General features: G+C 42.4%; 1 protein-coding gene across 4 annotated transcripts; it reads right to left on the bottom strand.

Annotated features, from left to right (window-relative positions):
* Window positions 1-7504: 7504 nt before the first annotated feature.
* Window positions 7505-20026, bottom strand: LOC115168086 (testis-specific Y-encoded-like protein 2). 4 transcript variants are annotated; one of them, XM_029722987.1, is made up of 9 exons: window positions 18303-20026; window positions 18045-18122; window positions 17832-17943; window positions 12005-12159; window positions 11621-11697; window positions 10313-10488; window positions 9447-9568; window positions 8851-8911; window positions 7505-8582 (listed from the first exon to the last, which is right to left on the bottom strand). In XM_029722987.1, exons 1-8 carry the CDS (start codon window positions 19197-19199, stop codon window positions 8867-8869), a joined length of 1662 nt encoding a protein of 553 aa, XP_029578847.1. In that variant the 5' UTR covers window positions 19200-20026; the 3' UTR covers window positions 7505-8582; window positions 8851-8866. The 4 variants fall into 4 exon arrangements, with proteins under 4 accessions (XP_029578847.1, XP_029578846.1, XP_029578849.1 ...); XM_029722986.1 differs by having other exon boundaries at window positions 7505-8911; window positions 18303-20025; XM_029722989.1 differs by lacking the exon at window positions 8851-8911 and having other exon boundaries at window positions 18303-20025.
* Between the last annotated feature and the right edge of the window lie 942 nt (window positions 20027-20968).

The raw sequence follows: 20968 nt of genomic DNA, 5'->3' as shown, positions 1-20968 counted from the left end.
ACCAAGCAGCGGGGTAAGGAGCTGGAGAGGAGCTATTTGGAATCATGGACATGGGAGGAAATTCTGGACGGGGCTGGACCATGGCACCAGGCTGGGGAATATTGTCGCCCTAAGGAGGAGCTGGAGGCAGCCAAGGCGGAATGGCGACGTTATGAGGCATTGTTCGCGCCGATTGGACAGTGTGAGAGGCAGCCCCAATAATTTTTTTGGGGGGGGCACACGGGTAGTTTGGCTTGGGGCTCAACCCTGGCCCAGCCAACACCCCGTGCTTACTGGAGGCAGCGTGATATTGGTCAGGCCCCGTGCTATGGGGTGATGCGCATGGCGTCGAGGCCGAGCATCCACAGGCCGGTGTGCTCGGTGCCAGCGTCCCGCATTTGCCAGGGGGAAGCGGGCACTCAGCCAGTAAGGGTGGTGCCAGTCCTGCGTTCGAGACCGCCAGTGCGCCTTCACGGACCAGTGTATCCTGTTCCTGCTCCCCGCACTAGCCCTGAGGTGCGTGTCTTCAGTCTGGCGCCTCCAAAGCCAGCACCACGCACCAGGCCTCCAGTGCGTCAGCCCAGTCCAGTACATCCTGTTCCCGCTCTTCGCACTAGCCTTGGGTGCGTGTCTCCAGTCTGGTACCTCCAGTACCAGCCCCACGCACCAGGCCTCCAGTGTGTCAGCCCAGTCCAGCTCGTCCTGCTCCTGCTCCTCGCACTAGCCCTGTGGTGCGTGTCCTTAAGCTGGAGCCTCCTAAGCCAGCCCCACGCATCAGGCTTTCAGTGCACAGTCCCCGTCCAGAGCTTCCGACGACAGTGCCCCGTCCAGAGCTTCCGGCGACAGTGCCCCGTCCAGAGCTTCCGGCGACAGTGCCCCGTCCAGAGCTTCCGGCGACAGTGCAAGGCCAGAGCTTCCGGCGACAGTCCGGAGCCGGCGCAGCCAGAGTCGCCCTACAGTCCGGAGCCGGCGCAGCCAGAGTCGCCCTACAGTCCGGAGCCGGCGCAGCCAGAGTCGCCCTACAGTCCGGAGCCGGCGCAGCCAGAGTCGCCCTCCAGTACGACGCAGCCAGAGTCGCCCGTTGCGAGGGTCCCCAGTCCGGAGTCAACGGAGAGGGACCTCGCTCTAGAGACGACATGTAAGTGGGGTAAGCCAGGGGTGGAGCGGGGTCTGCGTCCCGCTCCTGAGCCACCTCCGTAGGGGGGGAGTATTGGGAAGGGGGGTGTTGCAGAAGCACCGTCGGTGACGGTGGCCACCCTCCCTTCCCTCCCATGTAGTTTTGGGATTTTTTTGTTGTTGTGGGTATTTGTTTTGTTTCAGGTGCATCCGGGGTCTGCACCTTGGGGGGGGGGGGGGGGGGGTACTGTCATGTCCTGACCAGTATAAGGGGTTATTTGTCATTGTAGTTTGGTCAGGGCGTGGCAGGGGAGTGTTTGTTTTGTGTTGTTGGGGTTTTATTCTATGTTTTGTATTTCTATGTTGTATATTTCTTTGTGTTGGCCTGGTATGGCTCTCAATCGGGAACAGCTGTACATCGTTGTTGCTGATTGGGAGTCATACTTAGGTAGCCCTTTTTCACCTGTCGTTTGTGGGAAGTTGTTTTTGCATAGCTGTGTGTAGCTTGCAATACTGTGCGTTCGTTTTCTTGTTTTGTTAAGTGTTCAATAAAAGTTAATATGAGCACTCAACCCGCTGCGCCTTGGTCTACTCCGTACGACATCCGTTACAGAAATGATATACTGTACAATGCCACTATATACAGTACTTCCCATCTGTACAACTAGGCTACTGTATTATACACCTTGATTATGCATATACAGTAGCCTACATTCTGATGTCACCGTAAATTGAGGCCATGTGCTGTGCTCTGAAAGATGTCTCCATCTCAGAGCTGTTTAGCTCCACATGAGAGCCAGAAGAGTCCTACAGATTCCTCAGATTCCTGATGGACCGACTCCTGGGCTCACGACAACGGTCACAAAGTAACCAGGAGGGGGATTTTTAAAGAAGACATTAATTCTTTCAAACCAGCTCTATGCCTGAAATGACTAAGCACCATTCTCCTCTCTCCACCATTGGTTTTGTGGAAAGCTGGCAAATCAGGCATACAGAAGATGAAAAGGCACAGGGATGTATTCAAATAAGTAGCTTAAGGCCAGTATTTAACCGTTTCAGATAGTGTTTGATTTGCTCATGGGTGGAGGGAGAGGAATCAGTTACTTGATTTAGACAGTGCCATTGTGTATGCCGAATAAGATGTCAGTCGTATGCACTGTCCGTACTGCAGGGTGCTGCGTTTCATTCAGGGCAATGTTCCCTTCCATCTGCCCTTGTTCCCTCCACAGGTCGGCACACTTGGAAGCTGCATTTATTTACACTCTCACTCATCCCAGTTGTTCTGGCTGGCTCATCGGGCAGGAGAGACCTTTGGGTTACTTTCATGTAAAGTACATCTAGGTTAGGAGTGAGCATGGAGGTCTTTGTGTTATTTTTTGTCTTGCTTTCTGTGGGAGGCATCCTTCTCTTTCCAGCTGAGGAAATGTGTCATGAGTCAGCGCTGAGCTCGGGTTTCCGTACTATGTCCTCTGTACTCCGAGCAGCCATGGACACCGCCACACTGACCGGCTCCCACTGCTTTACAGGGCACCAATAACGTCACTGATATGACTTTTTAATGGTCTTATCGGCCCCGTGCCCACCCACTATTGCCTAAACCCGCTGAGTGAGATAATTTAGCTGTATTGTTCACCACCACCACTTTCATAGTAGGAATTATGTTTTTGCCTTCTGTGAATGTCCACAGGAAGACCTTTTTCGATTTGCTCTGATTTGAAAGGACGCTTCTGCAACATGATTTAAAGAAAGAGTACAATGGAAGAGCAGGTTCTGCAATAATTCATAAAACACATGATCAAAAGAGACTTACTGTACAACAATTGCACATCTCAAGTACATAAGACAGTCTCCCATTGTAGACAGTCTCTTATAAAAGTAGGAGTACATCTGCAAACATAACACGTACAACGAGGCCCATCTGTGAACATGTACTGTATTTGTAGTCTGTCTATGTCTCTGGGCCTCTCCATCTGACCCTCAGGTAATGTGCCATGTGATTACTATGGAATTGAAAACCTTGTAAGACAGACAGCCCACAGAGCCTCAAGCAGCACCTCTTACCCTGAGAGGGGGCCGAGATACATCAATCAAAACAACATGTCCAAGGACAAAAGCAAGGCCCTAAGAGGAAATAAATCCTATTATTACACTGACGGATGGTGTGAATATGAACCAGATTTATTTTCTGAAGGACGATATTTTATTCAGGTTTTTATCATTTAGGACTGTTCAGAATATTCACACCTACAGAAGCTTCACACTTGGCAGAATGTAAAAGAATAAAAGGTGTTTTCCTAGAGAAAAAAATACCCTTCAAACAAAAGTAAAATGATAATTAGATGACAGGGGAGCAGGTGCTGTAAGTGACATTCATACGCTGCATGCTGAAGTGAATATCAAAAGAGAACAAGTTACGAAAACATACCTGACATAAAGAGTGCATCCATGGCGCTCATACATTTCAGTCAATATTGGAATTGGAAGCTGGGTTATTCTAGGTTTCTACAGTGAAGGAAGGCGGCAGCTTCCCTCTCTGAAGCTGTCTTTCTGCACATGTACGGCCGGCGGTATGACATGTGTTCACCAAGCCTTGGCCAGCCATTCAGTCCCCATCTGCACAGAAGACAACACTGGCACTCTCCCTTACTATAAAATGCAGCTGGGTGACTAGACAGCTGTTTTAGAACAATTCATTTAAAAAAACAGAAAAAAATACAAGGGGTGGGGAAAAAATGAAGGATATTGAAAAATGCTACAGGGATGAGTAAATGTACAGTGCATCTGTCTTGGGAGATTCATCTGTCACCACTTTGGTAAGAGCAGAATGGATGAGCGTGCTAATGCTCCTACGGCTCATTAAATATGGATTCTCTATGGCAGATTTTTGGGCAATAAAGGGTCTGAAGGGACTGTTATTTTTGAACAGTCATTAAAACCTCCACTTCTCCTCCATCTTTCCTGGTGGGACCATAATCACCTCCCATGTTTGTCTATCCCTTCTTCCATTTGGAGAGTGGAGATCCACGAAGTCAGTCAAGCTGTTGAAGTGAGAACAGCACTCACTTGCATACACAGACACCAGACATACTCAGTCAGATTCTCAAACAATATTGAGCAGTAGGCACACATAAGCATATTCCACTTCAATCAGCTCTCTTCTCATCTACTTCCATCAAATTGAAAATCGACCAATTATTCCTGGGTAATAACGTCTGTCTCTTTCTCTCTCCAATCATCCCTCCCCAGGTGTTTCATTGTTATGGTGAGACAATCGTCCTTGCATTCTAATTTGCGTAAATTCATTGTCCTCCAACAGAAATCAGTGAGGGCAAACCAAGGAGGTATTGTGGTACAAAGATGCTACTTTCTTCGTGTACTACAGCCTGTGGTGTGGACAGCATGTACTGTAGGAGGCTGTTAAGCCTGTGTGTGTGCATGGAAGTGTGTCTGTTTATTTTAATTTTATTTAACCTTTATTTAACTAGGCAAGTCAGTTAAGAACAAATTATTATTTACAATGACGGCCTACCCCGGCCAAACCCTAACCCGGACGACGCTGGGCCATGTGTGCGCCACCCTATGGGACTCCCAATCATGGCCGGTTGTGATACAGCCTGGAATCGAACCAGGGTCTGTAGTGACACCGCTAGCACTGAGATGCAGTGCCTTAGACCGCTGCGCCACTCAGACCACTGCATATGCATGCTTGCAAGCGAGTGTGCAGGCGTGTGTGTGTGTATAAGCGTATGTGTGGTGGGGGGTGCTCACACTCATCATTCTAGTGAGATCATGCCTCCCACTCTCTCTGTGACTAGGCAGAGCAGAGTAGTCACCATGCTTTCTGGGATCTTTCAGATAACAGTCATCCATCTGATGTGCATATCTGTCAGGACCTGGAAGGCCAGGCTGAGGCTAATCAGTCCAATCATCTATCTCCCTCCACTCAGCGTCTCCCACACTCCTTCTTGCTCTCCATTCTCACTCCCTCGCTCTTCCTCCATGACTTCTCTTGCTCAGTGGAACTTCTCGTAACTTATCTTACTCACCACAAGCATAGTACATACTATGACTGGTGGTGACACACACATGTATACACATTGTCAAGTAGCTGGTATTTCCCGGGCACCATGTTGTACTAAGATGATTTATGGATCATGGTTGAGCCTATCCCGTCACACATGCTGGGGGTCGTCTTTGGACAAGGATCACCACAAGTGGCTGATGAGTTCAGTAACATTCCTGATAAAACCAGAGAAGGTAGACATCAAACTTACTGTATCTAACAGGGAGATGTGTGTAATCACATTGACTTGACCCCAGCTGGAATCTAACAGAGCTTTATCTTCTGTCACTCATTATGGAACCATCTTAACCTATGGTGCTGCAACCACAAGCTCCAACACGTCTCTGGATTACATGGTTCTCTGCATTCCGTATGTCTGTTTACCATGATCAATATTGTGGAAACCACCTCCATAATTAATTCATACACATAAAAGCATTTGTGGTTTTGTACTAGAGCCCATGAGGTGGTACAGTAATCCACTGGTCTGAATACAAGTGGGCAGAGATGAAACAAGATGAGGCTGAGAAAGTGTTTGTTGTTGTGTGATCATTTGGCGTATGCATACTGTTTTTTCCAGAGCTATTAGGCAGTGCCCTTCCTAGACTGCATGTCTTGTGTGTTCTGGAGCTAACAGCAGGACAGGTTTTTGCTAGTTGAATATTTATAATTGTGCATTAAAAAAAGGAATCAATGGTTTAAGTGTACCATTGCCGCTGTTCCTTTGTCCGGGCCTGTCCAAAAATGTCCACCTTGAGGCTATTTTCAGAGCCAAGAGCTAGCATGTGAATCCACATTTCTAAATAATATCACATACTGGCACCTGCGTCATATCTGAACTGGGATACAGGTTGACATCTAAACCATAAATTATACACCGATAATGTTTGTCTTCCAGGCCTCTTTGCCTGTTCATATAAGAATTGGCCAACCTAAACATATTGTAAATACAATGTCTTTGCTGTCATAATGTCAAAGTCAGTTGTCATTTGAGTATCTCATCTTGGGTATCAAGCTCTTCCATGCTGAAATCCACCGTATTATACATACTTAATCATTGGGCAAAGAAAGGTAAGCTCAGGGATGCAGTTACCTTGGATACACAGTAGGCCTTTGTTTCCAAGTCAAAGTACTATTTGTTCAGTACTTTTTACCAAATTGACTGTACCCATCATTTGGGTTACAAAAGCAGTTCAGAGTAGCGATACCACTTATCCTTGCTTTTGTATACTGCCATCTTCTGGTTTGGCAATATATTCCATCCAGAACAACTTTTAGAGGTACTCAACTATTTGAGGTCTGGTCACAAAGTTCCTAGGTGGCAAAGGTCCAGAGGAATATTGTAATTTATCATCATAGTAACCCCCACCGAGCAACCTATGGAACCCAAACTGTTCAAACCCTGCTTGTTGGCAGATAAAATTGTCATTTTTATAGCCAGATTCCTGCAATTCTACACATTTTGCCATGTCTTGTGTGTGTTCATATGATACCTGAGTATGTTCATATGATACCCATTTTGCCCAGGGTCGAGGCCCCTGGGCACAATATCTGGCCTTGATAACTACAACCTAACTTACCTAGCAGACTGGAATCAGCTCCTTGATAACTACAACCTAACTTACCTAGCAGACTGGAATCAGCTCCTTGATAACTACAACCTAACTTACCTAGCAGACTGGAATCAGCTCCTTGATAACTACAACCTAACTTACCTACCAGACTGGAATCAGCTCCTTGATAACTACAACCTAACTTACCTAGCAGACTGGAATCAGCTCCTTGATAACTACAACCTAACTTACCTAGCAGACTGGAATCAGCTCCTTGATAACTACAACCTAACTTACCTACCAGACTGGAATCAGCTCCTTGATAACTACAACCTAACTTACCTACCAGACTGGAATCAGCTCCTTGATAACTACAACCTAACTTACCTACCAGACTGGAATCAGCTCCTTGATAACTACAACCTAACTTACCTACCAGACTGGAATCAGCTCCTTGATAACTACAACCTAACTTACCTACCAGACTGGAATCAGCTCCTTGATAAACTGGAATTTTCTGACAGGTTATAAATAGCTCTCTAAAGGTCTACCAGTGAATGACAGAGGACTGTAGTTGAATATTACAATACCAAATTCTGAAATTGCACCGTGTGCATTCTACTATTATAACTCAATAGCAGTAAGTTGAACTGGACTGAGTTCCTAAAAAGATGGGACCCGTATTGACCCCGTATCACAGTCTACCAGTTAAGTATGGTTATTACAGGCTGATTGTGTCACCCTAACAATTTCTAATACCAACATTTAAACAATTAAAAACAGTAAGCAAAAATAAATAACTTGCTATTTAATTAATTCTGATTCAAAATGTGGACATCTTAAAAAACTAAAACATTTTCTTCAAAACTACAGCATACTATAAAATTCAGCACACAAAATAGAACTTTCTGTTAATGTACACTATATTTCAAATTCCAGATGGTTACAAATAACGATTTAAGCTTAACAGATCTGAACACAAGGTTAACTTTAAATATGTACATGCCAATGCCATCAGTCTGTGTGGAAAAGAAATAACATAAAAGCACTAGTATTGTTACAGTAGTTTAAGAGCAACCCTTGGCTACAGTTACGCTACTTCGTCAGACCACTCATCAATGCCTTTGAACCAACAATCAATGCAAATATTCACTCTGAACAGCACACCATTCAAACATTTCTGTGACTTAACTTTACTTATTGCTAGAAAAAAAATAACAAATAAAAAAACAAAGTAAATGTGATGGATACCAGTTTCTAAAAGATAAAAACAAAAGCACAACGCAACAAGCTCAAAATATTACAATTCATGTCAAAATGTTGGATTTCACACATCTCAATCAATTTGTTAAAATATATTTAAAGATGGAATCCGGAGTAGCGGGAAACAGCACCACTGGCTGAGGAGCAGTAAAGCATTGCAGTACATATTGTGCTCTTCAATCGCGCATGCAATGACATCCGAGAGGGAAAAAAAAAACTGTTTGTTATTTGCAGTAACTTCTTTGTTGTAATATCTCAAACGGATGTGGCTGTGTCGCCATGAAGGGTTCCAGCTTTAAAATAATTTAAATGAATACATTGACTAGAAAATGTGAATATGGGTGTAGAGCTACACACTAAGTTATGATAGAAAAGGCAAAACACTGGTGATACATTACAGATATTTACCTTAAACTAACAAACTACTGTAGAATAAACTTATTTTACACAGATACACCCAAACAATGGCAGGTGTAAGAACCTTATACGGCCTCTAAAATAAATCAGTTTCCTTCCATGAAAACATCCACGACTAGGTCATCCCTGAGAACAAGATTTGGTTCAGTACGAAGTGCATCCGAGACGTGTTTTGTAAATGATTACAACCCCTAAAAAAAAAAAAAAATCACCTTTTTACTTCGTCAAATATCAGATTTACAATAGGAAAAGTTCAAGACAAATTGAGTTGAAGACATGATCACTGATACCGGTCAGTAAAATATCTAGGATTGTTTTATAGAACTACTTGCAACAAGAGATGCTCTCAAATTTTCGCAGTCTCAAACCTCATTTTAATATGATTGTATTAGTTTTCTTTCCATTTTGTGTGGAGTAGCCCTATCAACAAGAGTGAATGAATGACTCAAGAACTAATACCTTTTACGATGCAGAATTAAGATAGATAGGCATGGCTCCTTAGATTCTTCATTACTGGAATCTAAAATTCAAACAAATCAAAACAGACTACAGGGTTCAGCATAACATGTCAACCCTGTTACCCATAGACACGCTAGAAATGTTAACAATTTCATTTTTTGGAGGTGAAGCTTGCATTCAAATTGCCCCTCCCTGTTGCACAAGACAAGCTTCCATTCTCCCTGTTAAGAGGGATTTTATGGCTGATTTAAGATAAGTAAAGTAACAGGGTTGACAATTTTGTCACTTAACAGGCACCTGCTATAGTCCAAAAAAAATCTTGAAATGGGAAAACATGTTGTTTTTTTAACATGTGCTCTTTATGACAGAATGTTAAAGGTGAAACAAAGTTTTTTTTCACCAAGTTAAAGTACTCAAAAAAGGTGGACTGACCAATAGGTCAAAACATGGTGTCTGCTTTTTTAATTTACCCTGATTTTAAAAAGGCAATGAGGAACTTAGAATGTATTAATTATAAATTTGCTTTTGTGCATAATAAGAAAAATGGAAACTGGGAAAAATGAACACTCTTAGCACTCGTCCTGTTCTTCGCCCACCTCAATAGCCTCCTCATCATCTTGGTCTCGAACCTCGCGACCTCGTGATTCATCCACCTCTTCATCCTTCTCTACGTACGCGTCCTCATCCTCTCTGGCCTCCTGGCTGCTGTCATCAGACCCTGGAGAATGGAAATGATCAGATCTTTTATAATGGGTTTCCCACTTTGAGCAAATGGAGTGATTGGCACGGGATATAAACAGGGGATTAACAATGGATTATGGTGAATGTCGAGAAGGAGTAGGAATATAATTATGTTGTACAATTGGTCAACTGTTGATTTTAGTTCCCCCTGCAATAAAATGTGCGTGGAGGGTAAAAACAGTGAGTGGTGGATTGAAGTATCAGGTAAGCAAAATGTATAAACAAAGCACACCTTAAACCAGTAAACAAAAAAAATTACTTCCAATGACTGTACAAATACCCCTTATTTAATGTATGAACAGTCTTTGGTTCTACTGGATTTTGCAGAAAATTGGCAGATCAGTGTGAATAAGCTGCTGAGTTTGCATGTAAAATCAGTCTTCCTGAACCATTGAAATAAATAGACTTTCATCCAAACAATGATTTCATGTTCTGAACTGAGCTGCAAAGCTGACCAGCAAATCCAACAAACTTCCACATTCTATGTGGTTCTCGTATAACATTTCTGCTTGTGGAAAATGTCTTACCGTCTGTCACCATCCTCCTGTGGGCTTTTTCATCTGATTCTGAGGACATATTCGCTGTCTATTCAGTCTCACCTGCTTACTCATTCAGGGACATTTGCTACACACTTATACACATTTCTCAGGAGGTAGAGGTAAACCAGCAGACAGTGTGGCCCTAAAGCACTGGAATCAGGTGCATTACAGTCTTCTCTAACCTGCATCTTGGCCCCCATGCACCTCGTCCTCATCTTCATCTTCATCCTCCTCTTCCCTGCTATGACCTCGTCCAGGCTTAGCCTGCTCTTCAGCCTGGTCTTCGTCATCATCCGAGTCGGAGATCACCACACAATCATCCCTGTTGCTGTTTTCAGCTGGCTTGGGCCCACTGGTGCTGTTGGAACCAGATGTTGTGATCAGAGATGTTAACAGCGAGAGAGTAGCTCTACAAAAAGCCGGTACTGGAGTGAAAAGTGCTTTTATCAGCCCAGTCATTGTGCAACAAATAACAATTCTAAATGCAATCGCCTGTTAAAAAACATTTATCACCACCACGATTAAAAATAGCCACTTATTTCTCAATCTCAACTCATAATTAAAGTGTGCCTCATTCGAGTGCATATAAAGTAAACGGTAGGCAGCCTGTCAGCGCATCACCCACCACTTTGCAATATGAGCTTGATGCAGTATAATTGTTTGAAACCTGAAAATGTTACTCTACTTTAAATAATGAGGCATGTCTTCATTTGCTTCAAAGTAGCCTTGCCAAAATCCATCCATAGAAACATGGAGGCAATTCTTTTAAGACTTCCTCATGCCATTAACCAACATTTCTCTCCTGTTCTATTGGTTTTCAAATCAACTTTCTTTCGTTGTCCAGAAGCCAAAGGCACCATCCCAGTCATATTAGCAACCCATCATAGTTGTTGCTGTTAGATTCCCCCTCTTCCATGTTTCTAACAGAGATGTTCATCTCCGTCACATATGGAACCGCTCACATCAGGTCTGCTGTTTAGAACTGTTTTTTACATTCTGGTCAAATGGAAATTGTGTTTTATTGGCTGCTTCATTACAGGAAGTGCATGTTCAATAATAGGCTATAGCCTTTGACGAAGATGACAGGTTTGCTATTTTGCCTGTTTCCATTAAGCTCTTAATGAAAAATGCCTGTTCCTTGTATGCATCTAGCCCAGTGGTATGCATGCATAGTATTTTCTGTTGGTCAGTAATTTCACTGTTTGGAAAAAATGTAACAGTTTGTTGACCAGATAATGGGGATCGGTTAGTCGGCAGCAAAATTGACTGAAATTTGCATCCCTAGTTGTGATAGTTAAGACAATCAAGAGACCTGTCACGTCCTGTTTTTTTTTTTTTATACACAAAATGCTTTCTAATAAAAGTGTTTGGTATTATTTTAGGCTACATTACGGCACATATTAAGTGGTAATAGCATGGTAATAGTATCATGGAGATGGAACAGTCCTTATTGAACTTAGTTCCACAAGAGGTTTTGCTGGGCAGCTTACCTGCCATTCTGCCTGGGTTCCCACAGTGGAGTCAGGTAGTATCTCAGAGGGTTTCTGAAAAGGTCATCCTTCAGTATCTATAGATTCACACAAAACAAACAGAACAGTGTGTTGGAATAGTGCAGTAACGTTAAGAGTTATAGAGCCTTAAATAATGGCAGTCGTGTGGTCACCAGTGGAACTGTGCAATGTTAAATGGGCGGCAAATAGCCTAGCGGCTAAGAGCGTTGGGCCAGTAACTGAAAGGTTGCTGGTTGGAATCACTGAGCCGACTAGGTGAAAAATCAGTTGACTAAAATGTTGAATGTGTGTGCTGGCTTACTTCATGCATGTCAGACTGTGCACCAGTTCACAACCTGTGCCAAGCAGTGAGTATGCCGTTACCTGTGCTATATCGTCCCGGCCAGGGCTGGTGTGGTCGCTGAACCAGCTGAAGAAGGTCTGGTAGATGCCACGTCCCGATCTCCTGGGTTCACTGTGGAGCGTCAGGTTCTGCCCGCGGTACCACAGGATGGGGTCGGAGAAAGACACTGGAGATCCTGTAAGAGGACATGTAACAGGGGAAGGATAGTCATTACTGGCCTCATTTACACCTAAAACCAGATTACACCTCTGCGTAGACACGGGAGTCTTGTCCTGTCAATATTCTCCCCGTACTGTCCGGATCCCACAACAGTTCCATGACCCCGACAACTTTCCTGTCCTGACATAAAATTACTCCAGTCCCGTGTTCATTTTAACATGCAGAAATAACTTCCTCCGTTAGCTGCTCGTCTGTCGGTCCCCCCCACTCCCTGCTGCGTGTGTGTTTTCATAGCAATGGCCCCTCACAAGACACGAGAGCTGTTCGCTCGCTGGTAGCTACTTTCCATTGCCTGCCCAGCTGATATTGTTTTTTTGCCGTCTATAAATAAGGACAAACCACCTGGTACCGACAACCTGGATGGTCAATTGCTGAGGTTGGTAGCAGAATACATTGTGAATCCTGACATCTTCAATTTAAGCCTAGAAGACGGTGTGTGCCATGGAACAAGGCAAAGATAATGTCACTACCCAAAAATAGCAGAGCACCCTTTAATGGTTCAAACAGCCGACCAATCAAACTTTTGAAAAAAAAAAATTGTGTTTGATCAAATAAAGTTATTTTACAGAAAACAAGTTAAGACTTTCAGCATGCTTATAGCGAAGGGCACTACATGCTCGGCACTGACACAAATGACTGATTATTGGCTGAAAGAAATTGATGGAAGATTGAAGGAGCTGTTTTGTTAAGACTCCATGCAGCTTTTGATGTCATTGATCATAACCTATTGCTGAAAAAATGTTGGTGTTATGCATTTTCATCCTCTGCCTTATTATGGTTTGAGAGTTACCCCTCGAATAGAACAGAGGGTTTTTGTTAATGGAAGCCTTCTCATGCAAATTGAGTTGAGTGTGGTGTACCGCACTGCAGCCGGCTAGGGCAGTGGTGTAAAGTACTTAAGTAAAAACACTTTAAAGTACTACTTAGTCGTTTTTGGGGGAATCTGTACTTTACTATTTATATATTTTTGACAACTTTTACTTTACTACATTCCTAAAGAAAATAATATGTTTTACGCCTAACATTTTCCCTGACACCCAAAAGTACTCGTTACACTTTGAATGCTAAGCAGGACAGGAAAATTGTCTAATTCTCACACTTAGTCATCCCTACTGCCTCTGATCTGGCAGACTCAAAACACAAATGCTTCGTTTGTAAATTATGTCTGAATATTGAACTGCGCCCCTGGCTATCTGTAAATTTTAAAAAAAAGAAAAAGAAAAGTGTGTCTGGTTTACTTAATATGAGACATTTTAAATTATATATATATATATATATATATATACACACACACACACATACACACACACACACACACTTAAGTACATTTAAAACCAAATACTTTTACTGAGGTAGTATTTTACTGGGTGACTCACTTTTACTGGAGTTATTTTCTTTTAAAAGGCATCTTTACTTCTACTCAAGTATGAAACTGGTCTAGGGCCATAACTGTTTTTACAAATGACCTTCCACTGACCTTGAATAAAGCCTGTGTGCCTATGTACGCTGACGTGTTAACATATACACCAGCAACAGTAAAATAAAGAACTGAGACACTTAACAGAACTCCAGTCAGGTTTAGATTGGGTAACTAGCAATAGGCTGGTGCTAAATATCGCAAACTAAATGCATAATATTTGGGACAAATCACTCATTCAAACCTCGTTGAGATCTATTATTGAATAATGTGGCTATTGAGCAAGTTGAGGAGACTAAACTACTGGGTGTAACCCTAGATAGCAAGCTGTCATGGTAAAAACATATAGATTCAAATGGTTGCTAAAATGGGACGAGGTCTGTCCATAGGGCGTTGCTCTGCCTTCTTGACATCTCAGTCGACCAGACAGGTCGTACTGGCCCTAGTTTCGTCAAACCTGGCCTACTGTGTAACTCAAAGGAAATGTGCGTCAGAAGACGTTGATGATTTGCAGTTGGTCCAGTACAATGCAGCACGTATTGCACTTAGATGTACATGGACGGAAAGTGTAGGTAACATGCATATCAGTCTCGCCTGGCTCAAAGTTGAGAGTGACTGCATCACTATTGTTCTCGTTTCAGTAAACTAGGCATGTGTCGCAAGTCACTACTTCACAGGAGAGCCATTTGAACGTAAACTTCTTAAATTGATCAAAATGCATTTTTTGGTAGAAATGCCTTCTGGAACATGTGAATTTTCATGTGCCTTACATTTGTATGCCATCTGTAAATACAAATATATATTTTAAGGATGAGCCTAGTTGATTTAGCCACAGAAAAAGACAGCAACCTTGTCGCTAGCCATGATTGGCTGAGATGAGTGGGCTGGACAAGCCGAGAGAGGAGTTTGGATTGGTCTGCCATGTAGCACGCTTTTGTCCATTTGAGCTGCTCAGTATGTTTTTTTTTAAAATGTACCTTAATTTAACTAGGCAAGTCAGTTAAGAACAAATTCTTATTTTCAATGACGGCCTAGGAACAGTGCCTTGTTCAGGGGCAGAATAACAGATTTTTACCTTTGCTAGCTAGCATTAAACTTACCTTATATGTGTAGGCAATCCTGTCTAACACAGCTTTTTTTTTAAAGATATCGCATAGCAGAACAGCATTAGAGTTTCTCTCCACTTCCTGGAGGACCAAGTTTTGAAATCAGTGGAATTAGAACATGTTAGCTAAAGAGATGGAGAACACACCTGTCTCCGGATTACAAACTAAGGGGAAACATGGCATCCGCGAGAGAGAGGGGGAAGAATCCATCGATGTATACGGGTAAGATAGTCTAGCTAGCTACATTTTCAGATATTACACATTCCAAATTTGTCAAAGTAATTTTCATTTCAAATTAAAGTGTACTGTTAGCTAGCTAGCTAACGTTAGCTGGCTGGCTAACGTTAGCTGGCTGGCTAACGTTAGCTGGCTGGCTATCTAACATTACATGTATGATCTGTGTAGTAATATTATTCGTGTCTCAGAGCCTTTGCTTTGCTAGTTATAGCCTAATGTTAGCCAGCTAACAATTAACCTGGTTGGTTAGCTACCTGCAGATTCATGCAGGGTAGTAACTAGAGGTCGGCCGATTTAATTACGGACGATTTCAAGTTTTCATAACAAATCGGTAATCTACTTTTTGGACGCCGATTACATTGCAATCCACGAGGAAACTGCGTGGTTGGCTGACCACCTGTTACGCAAGTGCTGCGTCAAAAGGACCTTGTGGCTGCAAGGAGCCAAGGTAAGTTGCTAGCTAGCATTAAACTTATCTTATAAAAAAAATTATAATAATCTTCACATAATCACTAGTTAACTACACATGGTTGATGATATTACAAGGTTAACTAGCTTGTCCTGCATTGCATATAATCAATGCGGTGCCTGTTAATTCATCATCGAATCACAGCCTACTTCGCCAAACGGGTGATGATTTAACAAAAGCAAATTCGTGAAAAAAAAGCACAAATGTACCTAACCATAAACATCAATGCCTTTCTTAAAATCAATACACAGAAGTATATATTTTTTAATCTGCATATTTAGTTAAAAGAAATTAATGTTAGCAGGAAATATTAACTAGGGAAATTGTGTCACTTCTGTTGCATTCAGTGCAAGCAGAGTCAGGGTATATGCAACAGTTTGAGCCGCCTGGCCCGATGCGAACTGTGAACTAATGCCAGAATTTTACATAATTATGACATAACATTGAAGGTTGTGCAATGTAACAGCAATATTTAGACTTTGGGTTGCCACCCGTTAGATAAAATATGGAACGGTTCCGTAATTCACTGAAAGAATAAACGTTTTGTTTTCGAAATGATCGTTTCCGGATTTGACCATATTAATGACCAAAAACTCGTATTGCTGTGTTTATTATATTATAATAAGTCTATGATTTGATATGATTGAGCGATGGTAGGCAGCAGCAGGGTCCATGCATTCATTCAAACAGCACTTTAATGCGTTTGCCAGCAGCTCTTAGCAATGTTTGATGCACAGCGCTGTTTATGACTTCACGCCTGTCAACTCCTGAGATTAGGCTGGCAATACTAAAGTGCCTATAAGAACATCCAATAGTCAAAGGTATACAAAATACAAATAGTAGAGAGAGAAATAGTCGACGCATCATAATTCCTATAATAACCACAAACTAAAACTTCTTAACTGGGAATATTGAAGAACTGGGATTCTTGAACCACCAGCTTTCATATGTTCTCATGTTCTGAGCAAGGAACTTAAACGTTAGCTTTTTTTACATGGCACATATTGCACTTTTACTTCTCCAACACTGTGTTTTTGCATTATTTAAACCAAATTGAACACGTTTCATTATTTATTTGAGATTAAATGGATTTGAATTATATATTAAGTTAAAATAAGAGTTCATTCAGTATTGTTGTAATTGTCATTATTACAAATACATATATAAAAGTTGTCTGATTAATCAGCATCTTCTTTTTTTGGTCCTAAATCGGTATCGAAAAATCATTATCGGTTGACCTCTAGTAGTAACGTCATGAATTGAGATTGTTAATTGTTTAGCTAGCTAGATGTCTTAACAAAAGAAAGACTCCATTATGCAAGTATCCATTTCAATAGAATGTTCATGATGTCACCGCGACAGCTGTTGATAGACGTAGCTGGTAAATTCACTCTGGCTATCTACTCTGATTTCAAGCACTCATCTGAGTGTGCCAGAGAGAATAACTGACTAATTCACGAACGCTCAACACCCGTTTAAATGGCCGGTGTCAGTAAACGTTGGAAAATAAAAATAATAATTTGTTGCCAGCAGCACAGGTGCAGTCACCAACGCTCTGGATAACATAAAAAACAGCATATCCAGCTCTGCAAGGGCAAGTAAAATGGTCAGTGAAAGCTGTTCTTGCATTTGTCTGGAAGTAGCTAGTAAGCTAGCCAATGTTAGACAGTTAGGTTGGGTGCTTGACTGCTGTTAGTACACAAAGCACGGCTCAACCCTTAAAGAGATGGGTGTGGCTAAAGCTTAAGAGGGTGTGAACGATGCTGAATGGGTGTAGACAAAGAAGATCTCTCCAGTAGGTGTACCAAAACATTCAAAAGGCCATTTTCTCACAAGTTAATTTACAAGTTTATCAACTTCCAAAGCAGAATTACTTTCCCATTGTTCCTCAACTGTAGTGTATGATAGCATTTTCTAGCTCTGAGTCTCTACTTTTATCCAAAGTAAAAAATACCATTTCAAATTTTGCTACACAAGACCGAATCGAGCCAGTCGGTCACAAATACCAAAGTTGTCATTTTTAAATAGTGAAGAACGCGTGTTACTCTAGTGAGGAGGGGTAGAGGGGAAAAACACTCAAAAAGATGTGTCCTCCTAAACCTGCTTACAACACAAAAATAACTTGTTTGTTCCTCAACTGTAAATAACTCCTGCACTGCCCGTCCCCGTGGACTATTGATCCTGTTCGGTCCTGTCACAAACTTGACCCCCATTCCTGCCAGAATCCCACAGTAGTCCTGTTCCCGTGTTAACCTAAATGTTGCATCCTAAAGTTCTGTTGTTTAGAGATGGTGACTTAATTTGCCCTTATATTCAATTCCTGTGCCCCAGTCCAGTTGGGTCCGTTTACGTAAGCGAGGACAAGCAAGATAGATATCAAAACTGGATCTGTCACTCACCTCCCATTCCAAGGTGGAGCTCCTTCACTATGATGACATTTTGGAAGTAAGGGTTCCGCCTGAAGTGGAACCCGATTCTGTAGCCAAGCTTGTTGTTTTTGAAGGATTCAATCTACGTAGGAGACAAGACATTTTAAATTCAGGGGAGCAATAGGTTATTTATTCTGAAGAATATAAAGATCCATTACATTTTCGCTGGGATTATTTAATTACTTCAAGGTTGGTCATGTAACTGAGAGCGTCTTCATCGGTTTCGTCGATGTGAGCAGAGAGATGAGGGTGGTTCAACAACTGTTGAGCTTTGAGTCAAGAGAAAAATTAAATGTGACATACCTACACACTCACCAACATATACAGTCTCTATGCACATAATTCACAGGCACATGAAGAATTGGGATCATTAAGTAATTTGTTGTCATCTGGAAAAGTGTGTGTCACTGTGTGCATTTATAACAGTTTTCAAAAGGATACTGCTGTGACCCAGAAGTCGGGGATGGCTTGTGTGATTGAGCTGCGCTGGTCCAGGTGCGGACGGCGCTGGCAGCTCATCTTCAGCTCTAACCGCTGGTGGAGCCAGGCACCTTTCTTCTCCAGAGTATCCAGCCTCATCTGTACCTGTGCCAGAAGGCCCAATGATTGTCGGATCTCTGGGGCCATCTTCACTGATACTATGGCGCACTCCCCGTCATCGTCATTATCTGATGGGAATGAGGAACTCGGCGTGGAGGATGATCCAGGCATTGAGTCGTCTTCCTCATTGGGAATGTCCTCAGCATCCTCCCTGTCAACTCCACGCAGTGAGGTAGAGCTGTCTGCTGCTGCTGCCTGCGTGTGAAGACCCCTTTCAGGTTTTGCCCGTTCCTTTGAGGACTCATGGTCACCACGCTTAACTTTGTGTCCCAGTCTCTCATGATGTACAACTGTTTTGGAGGAGCAGGACGTTCGTTTCGCCTCATCTGTAGTTGCTCTTGTGAAACTAGCAAGTGCCTTGGCGGCTGCTATTGCGGCCGAATCAGACTGGTCCAGTGAAGTTGAGGGTCGGCAATCTCCAGCACCAGCACTTTCCTCGGTGTCTACTTTCTTTGGATCGCGAGAGACTGGTGCACTCTCCGCGGCGTTGACATGTGCATCAGCGTCTAGTCCACTCTCGTCATTTCCATCATTCTTCTCTTCCTTGGCTGATACTTTATCGCCATCTTCCCCATTTTTGTTTCCATGAAAATTCGATGTTAATTCACTGGACACGTCGTCGCCCACTTTGGCTAACTTACTAGGAAGCGGGGCCTCACCAGCCTGTTCAGGGGACGGACATCGTTTCTTCAGTGCGGAGACTGCAGACTTTTTGCTGCAGCTCGTTTTTTCGCTCATTTTTTACAATTAACCTTAGCTTACTAGCTAAAGCAATACACCACAAATGAGTTAATGAGTTAGGGGGTAGTGGAATTGCTTGCTTAGATGTGACTGGCTAACTTGTTCGTTGCACAAATTACTATCTTGTATTTCCTATAAACAGTTAGCAAGCTAGTTTGGCTAGCTACTTGCCCTCCTTTTCCGCGTAAATTTAGCTAGAGGCCTAAAGCGAGCTAGCTTACCTTGCGTGTGTTCTTCGTATCACAACACGGCCCCATTCTCTTAAAAGCTAGATATCAATTTAGCAATAGTTGTGCATAATAATAAAGTATTAACGTTATATTGAATGTATTGGTTTATAATTCCACATAGTCCTGAAATTTTTGTCCTTTCCCTCACTATTTCTTCGTCCGCGATATTTATTACATTCCGGGACAGAAAAACAATTCGCTGATTGGTTAGAGTACGCCGCGCCGAAAGCTTTCCCACCAATGATACAACGGGGGTAATGTTTACGTGTTTGAAGCCCACTGAGGTATAATAAGAAGACCAGTGCTATTCGGGATCTCCATACCATAATCCTTAACCATTTTACATTTCAACTAGTCCCAAGGATGCTAGATAGCACGGACACCTGCCGAGTCCGGTTTTACATATATATACACATTTTCTTAAACCCGTGTGCTTGGTTTGGTTATGTACTTTGCTAAATATGCATTTTGAATATATAATCCAACTTCCTTATGTTGAGGTATAATGTAAAAACTGGAGACTGCGATATTCTACTGTTGTTTTCAAGGTAATCTACTCACGTTAGCATATGCCAATTCATGGCCCTTCTATAGACCAACATCACATGCGCACTAGCACTCAGTGCGCACAGGGAGCAGGGTTTCAACTAGTTACTGCAGCCATAAAGTCAAAGTGGCAATATTATAAAAATGTATGAAAACAAAAACTAGCTTCTTGGTCTTAATTTAGCAGTATGGTTAAGGGTAGGATTAGGGTTATATTTAAAATCTAATTTTAAGTAGATAAATTGTAGAAATAGGCAGCATTTATTTGTGGCAACTAGGAAGCAGTGATGTTGTTTTTATTTTAACCTTTATTTAACTAGGCAAGTCATTTAAGAACAAATTCTTATTTACAATGACCGCCTACTTGTAAAGCCCCACCCGGCCAAACCCTTCCCTAACCCGGACGAAGCTGGGCCAATTGTGCGCGGCCATATGGGACTCCCGATCACGGCCGGTTGTGATACAGCCCAGGATCGAACCCGGGTCAGTAGTGAAGCCTCTAGCACTGTGATGCAGTGCCTTAGACTGCTGCACCACTCTGGGTCTAGTTACCTGGGGTCTAGTTGTCACTAGTAACGATAGGCAGACCCTGGCAGTATAGTAAAAATGTATGAAAACAAACATGATCTTTTTGGTCTTAATTTAAGGTTAGCAGTGTGGTAAAGATTAGAGTCAAGGTTTAAAATCAGATTTTAAGAAGAGAAATAGGTGGGGTTTAGCCACAATTATGACTTGGTGGCTGTGGCAACTAGTGTAAACCAAGCAGCAGTGACATCATCATGTCATCCAAAAACATGGCAGACATTGGATGACTATAAAATGTTGTTTGATGCTCTCGAACCCAATCCATGTGTTCGAGAGCGTCAAAAGGACTGCAGGCGACTGCCGACTGACTGATCTACAAATCATCTTTCATCATATCACATTTCACTCATTATTGTTTGTAGATCAGTCAGTCAGTCACAATTTCCCCTTGATACATTGTGGTTT

The sequence above is a fragment of the Salmo trutta genome, chromosome 30 (genome assembly GCF_901001165.1).
Source record: "Salmo trutta chromosome 30, fSalTru1.1, whole genome shotgun sequence".
In the NCBI taxonomy this organism is placed as follows: Eukaryota; Metazoa; Chordata; class Actinopteri; order Salmoniformes; family Salmonidae; genus Salmo; species Salmo trutta.
This window is presented reverse-complemented; position numbering and strand designations above follow the sequence as displayed.

Coding starts and splice junctions, on each gene's coding strand:
- LOC115168086 (XM_029722987.1), bottom strand. CDS start 19,199: ATGAGCGAAAAAACGAGCTGCAGCAAAAAGTCTGCAGTCTCCGCACTG. Junction 9,569..10,312: donor GCATGGGGGCCAAGATGCAG/GTTAGAGAAGAC, acceptor TCCATTCTCCAG/GGTCTGATGACAGCAGCCAG. Junction 8,912..9,446: donor ATGATGAGGAGGCTATTGAG/GTGGGCGAAGAA, acceptor TTTGAATTTTAG/ATTCCAGTAATGAAGAATCT.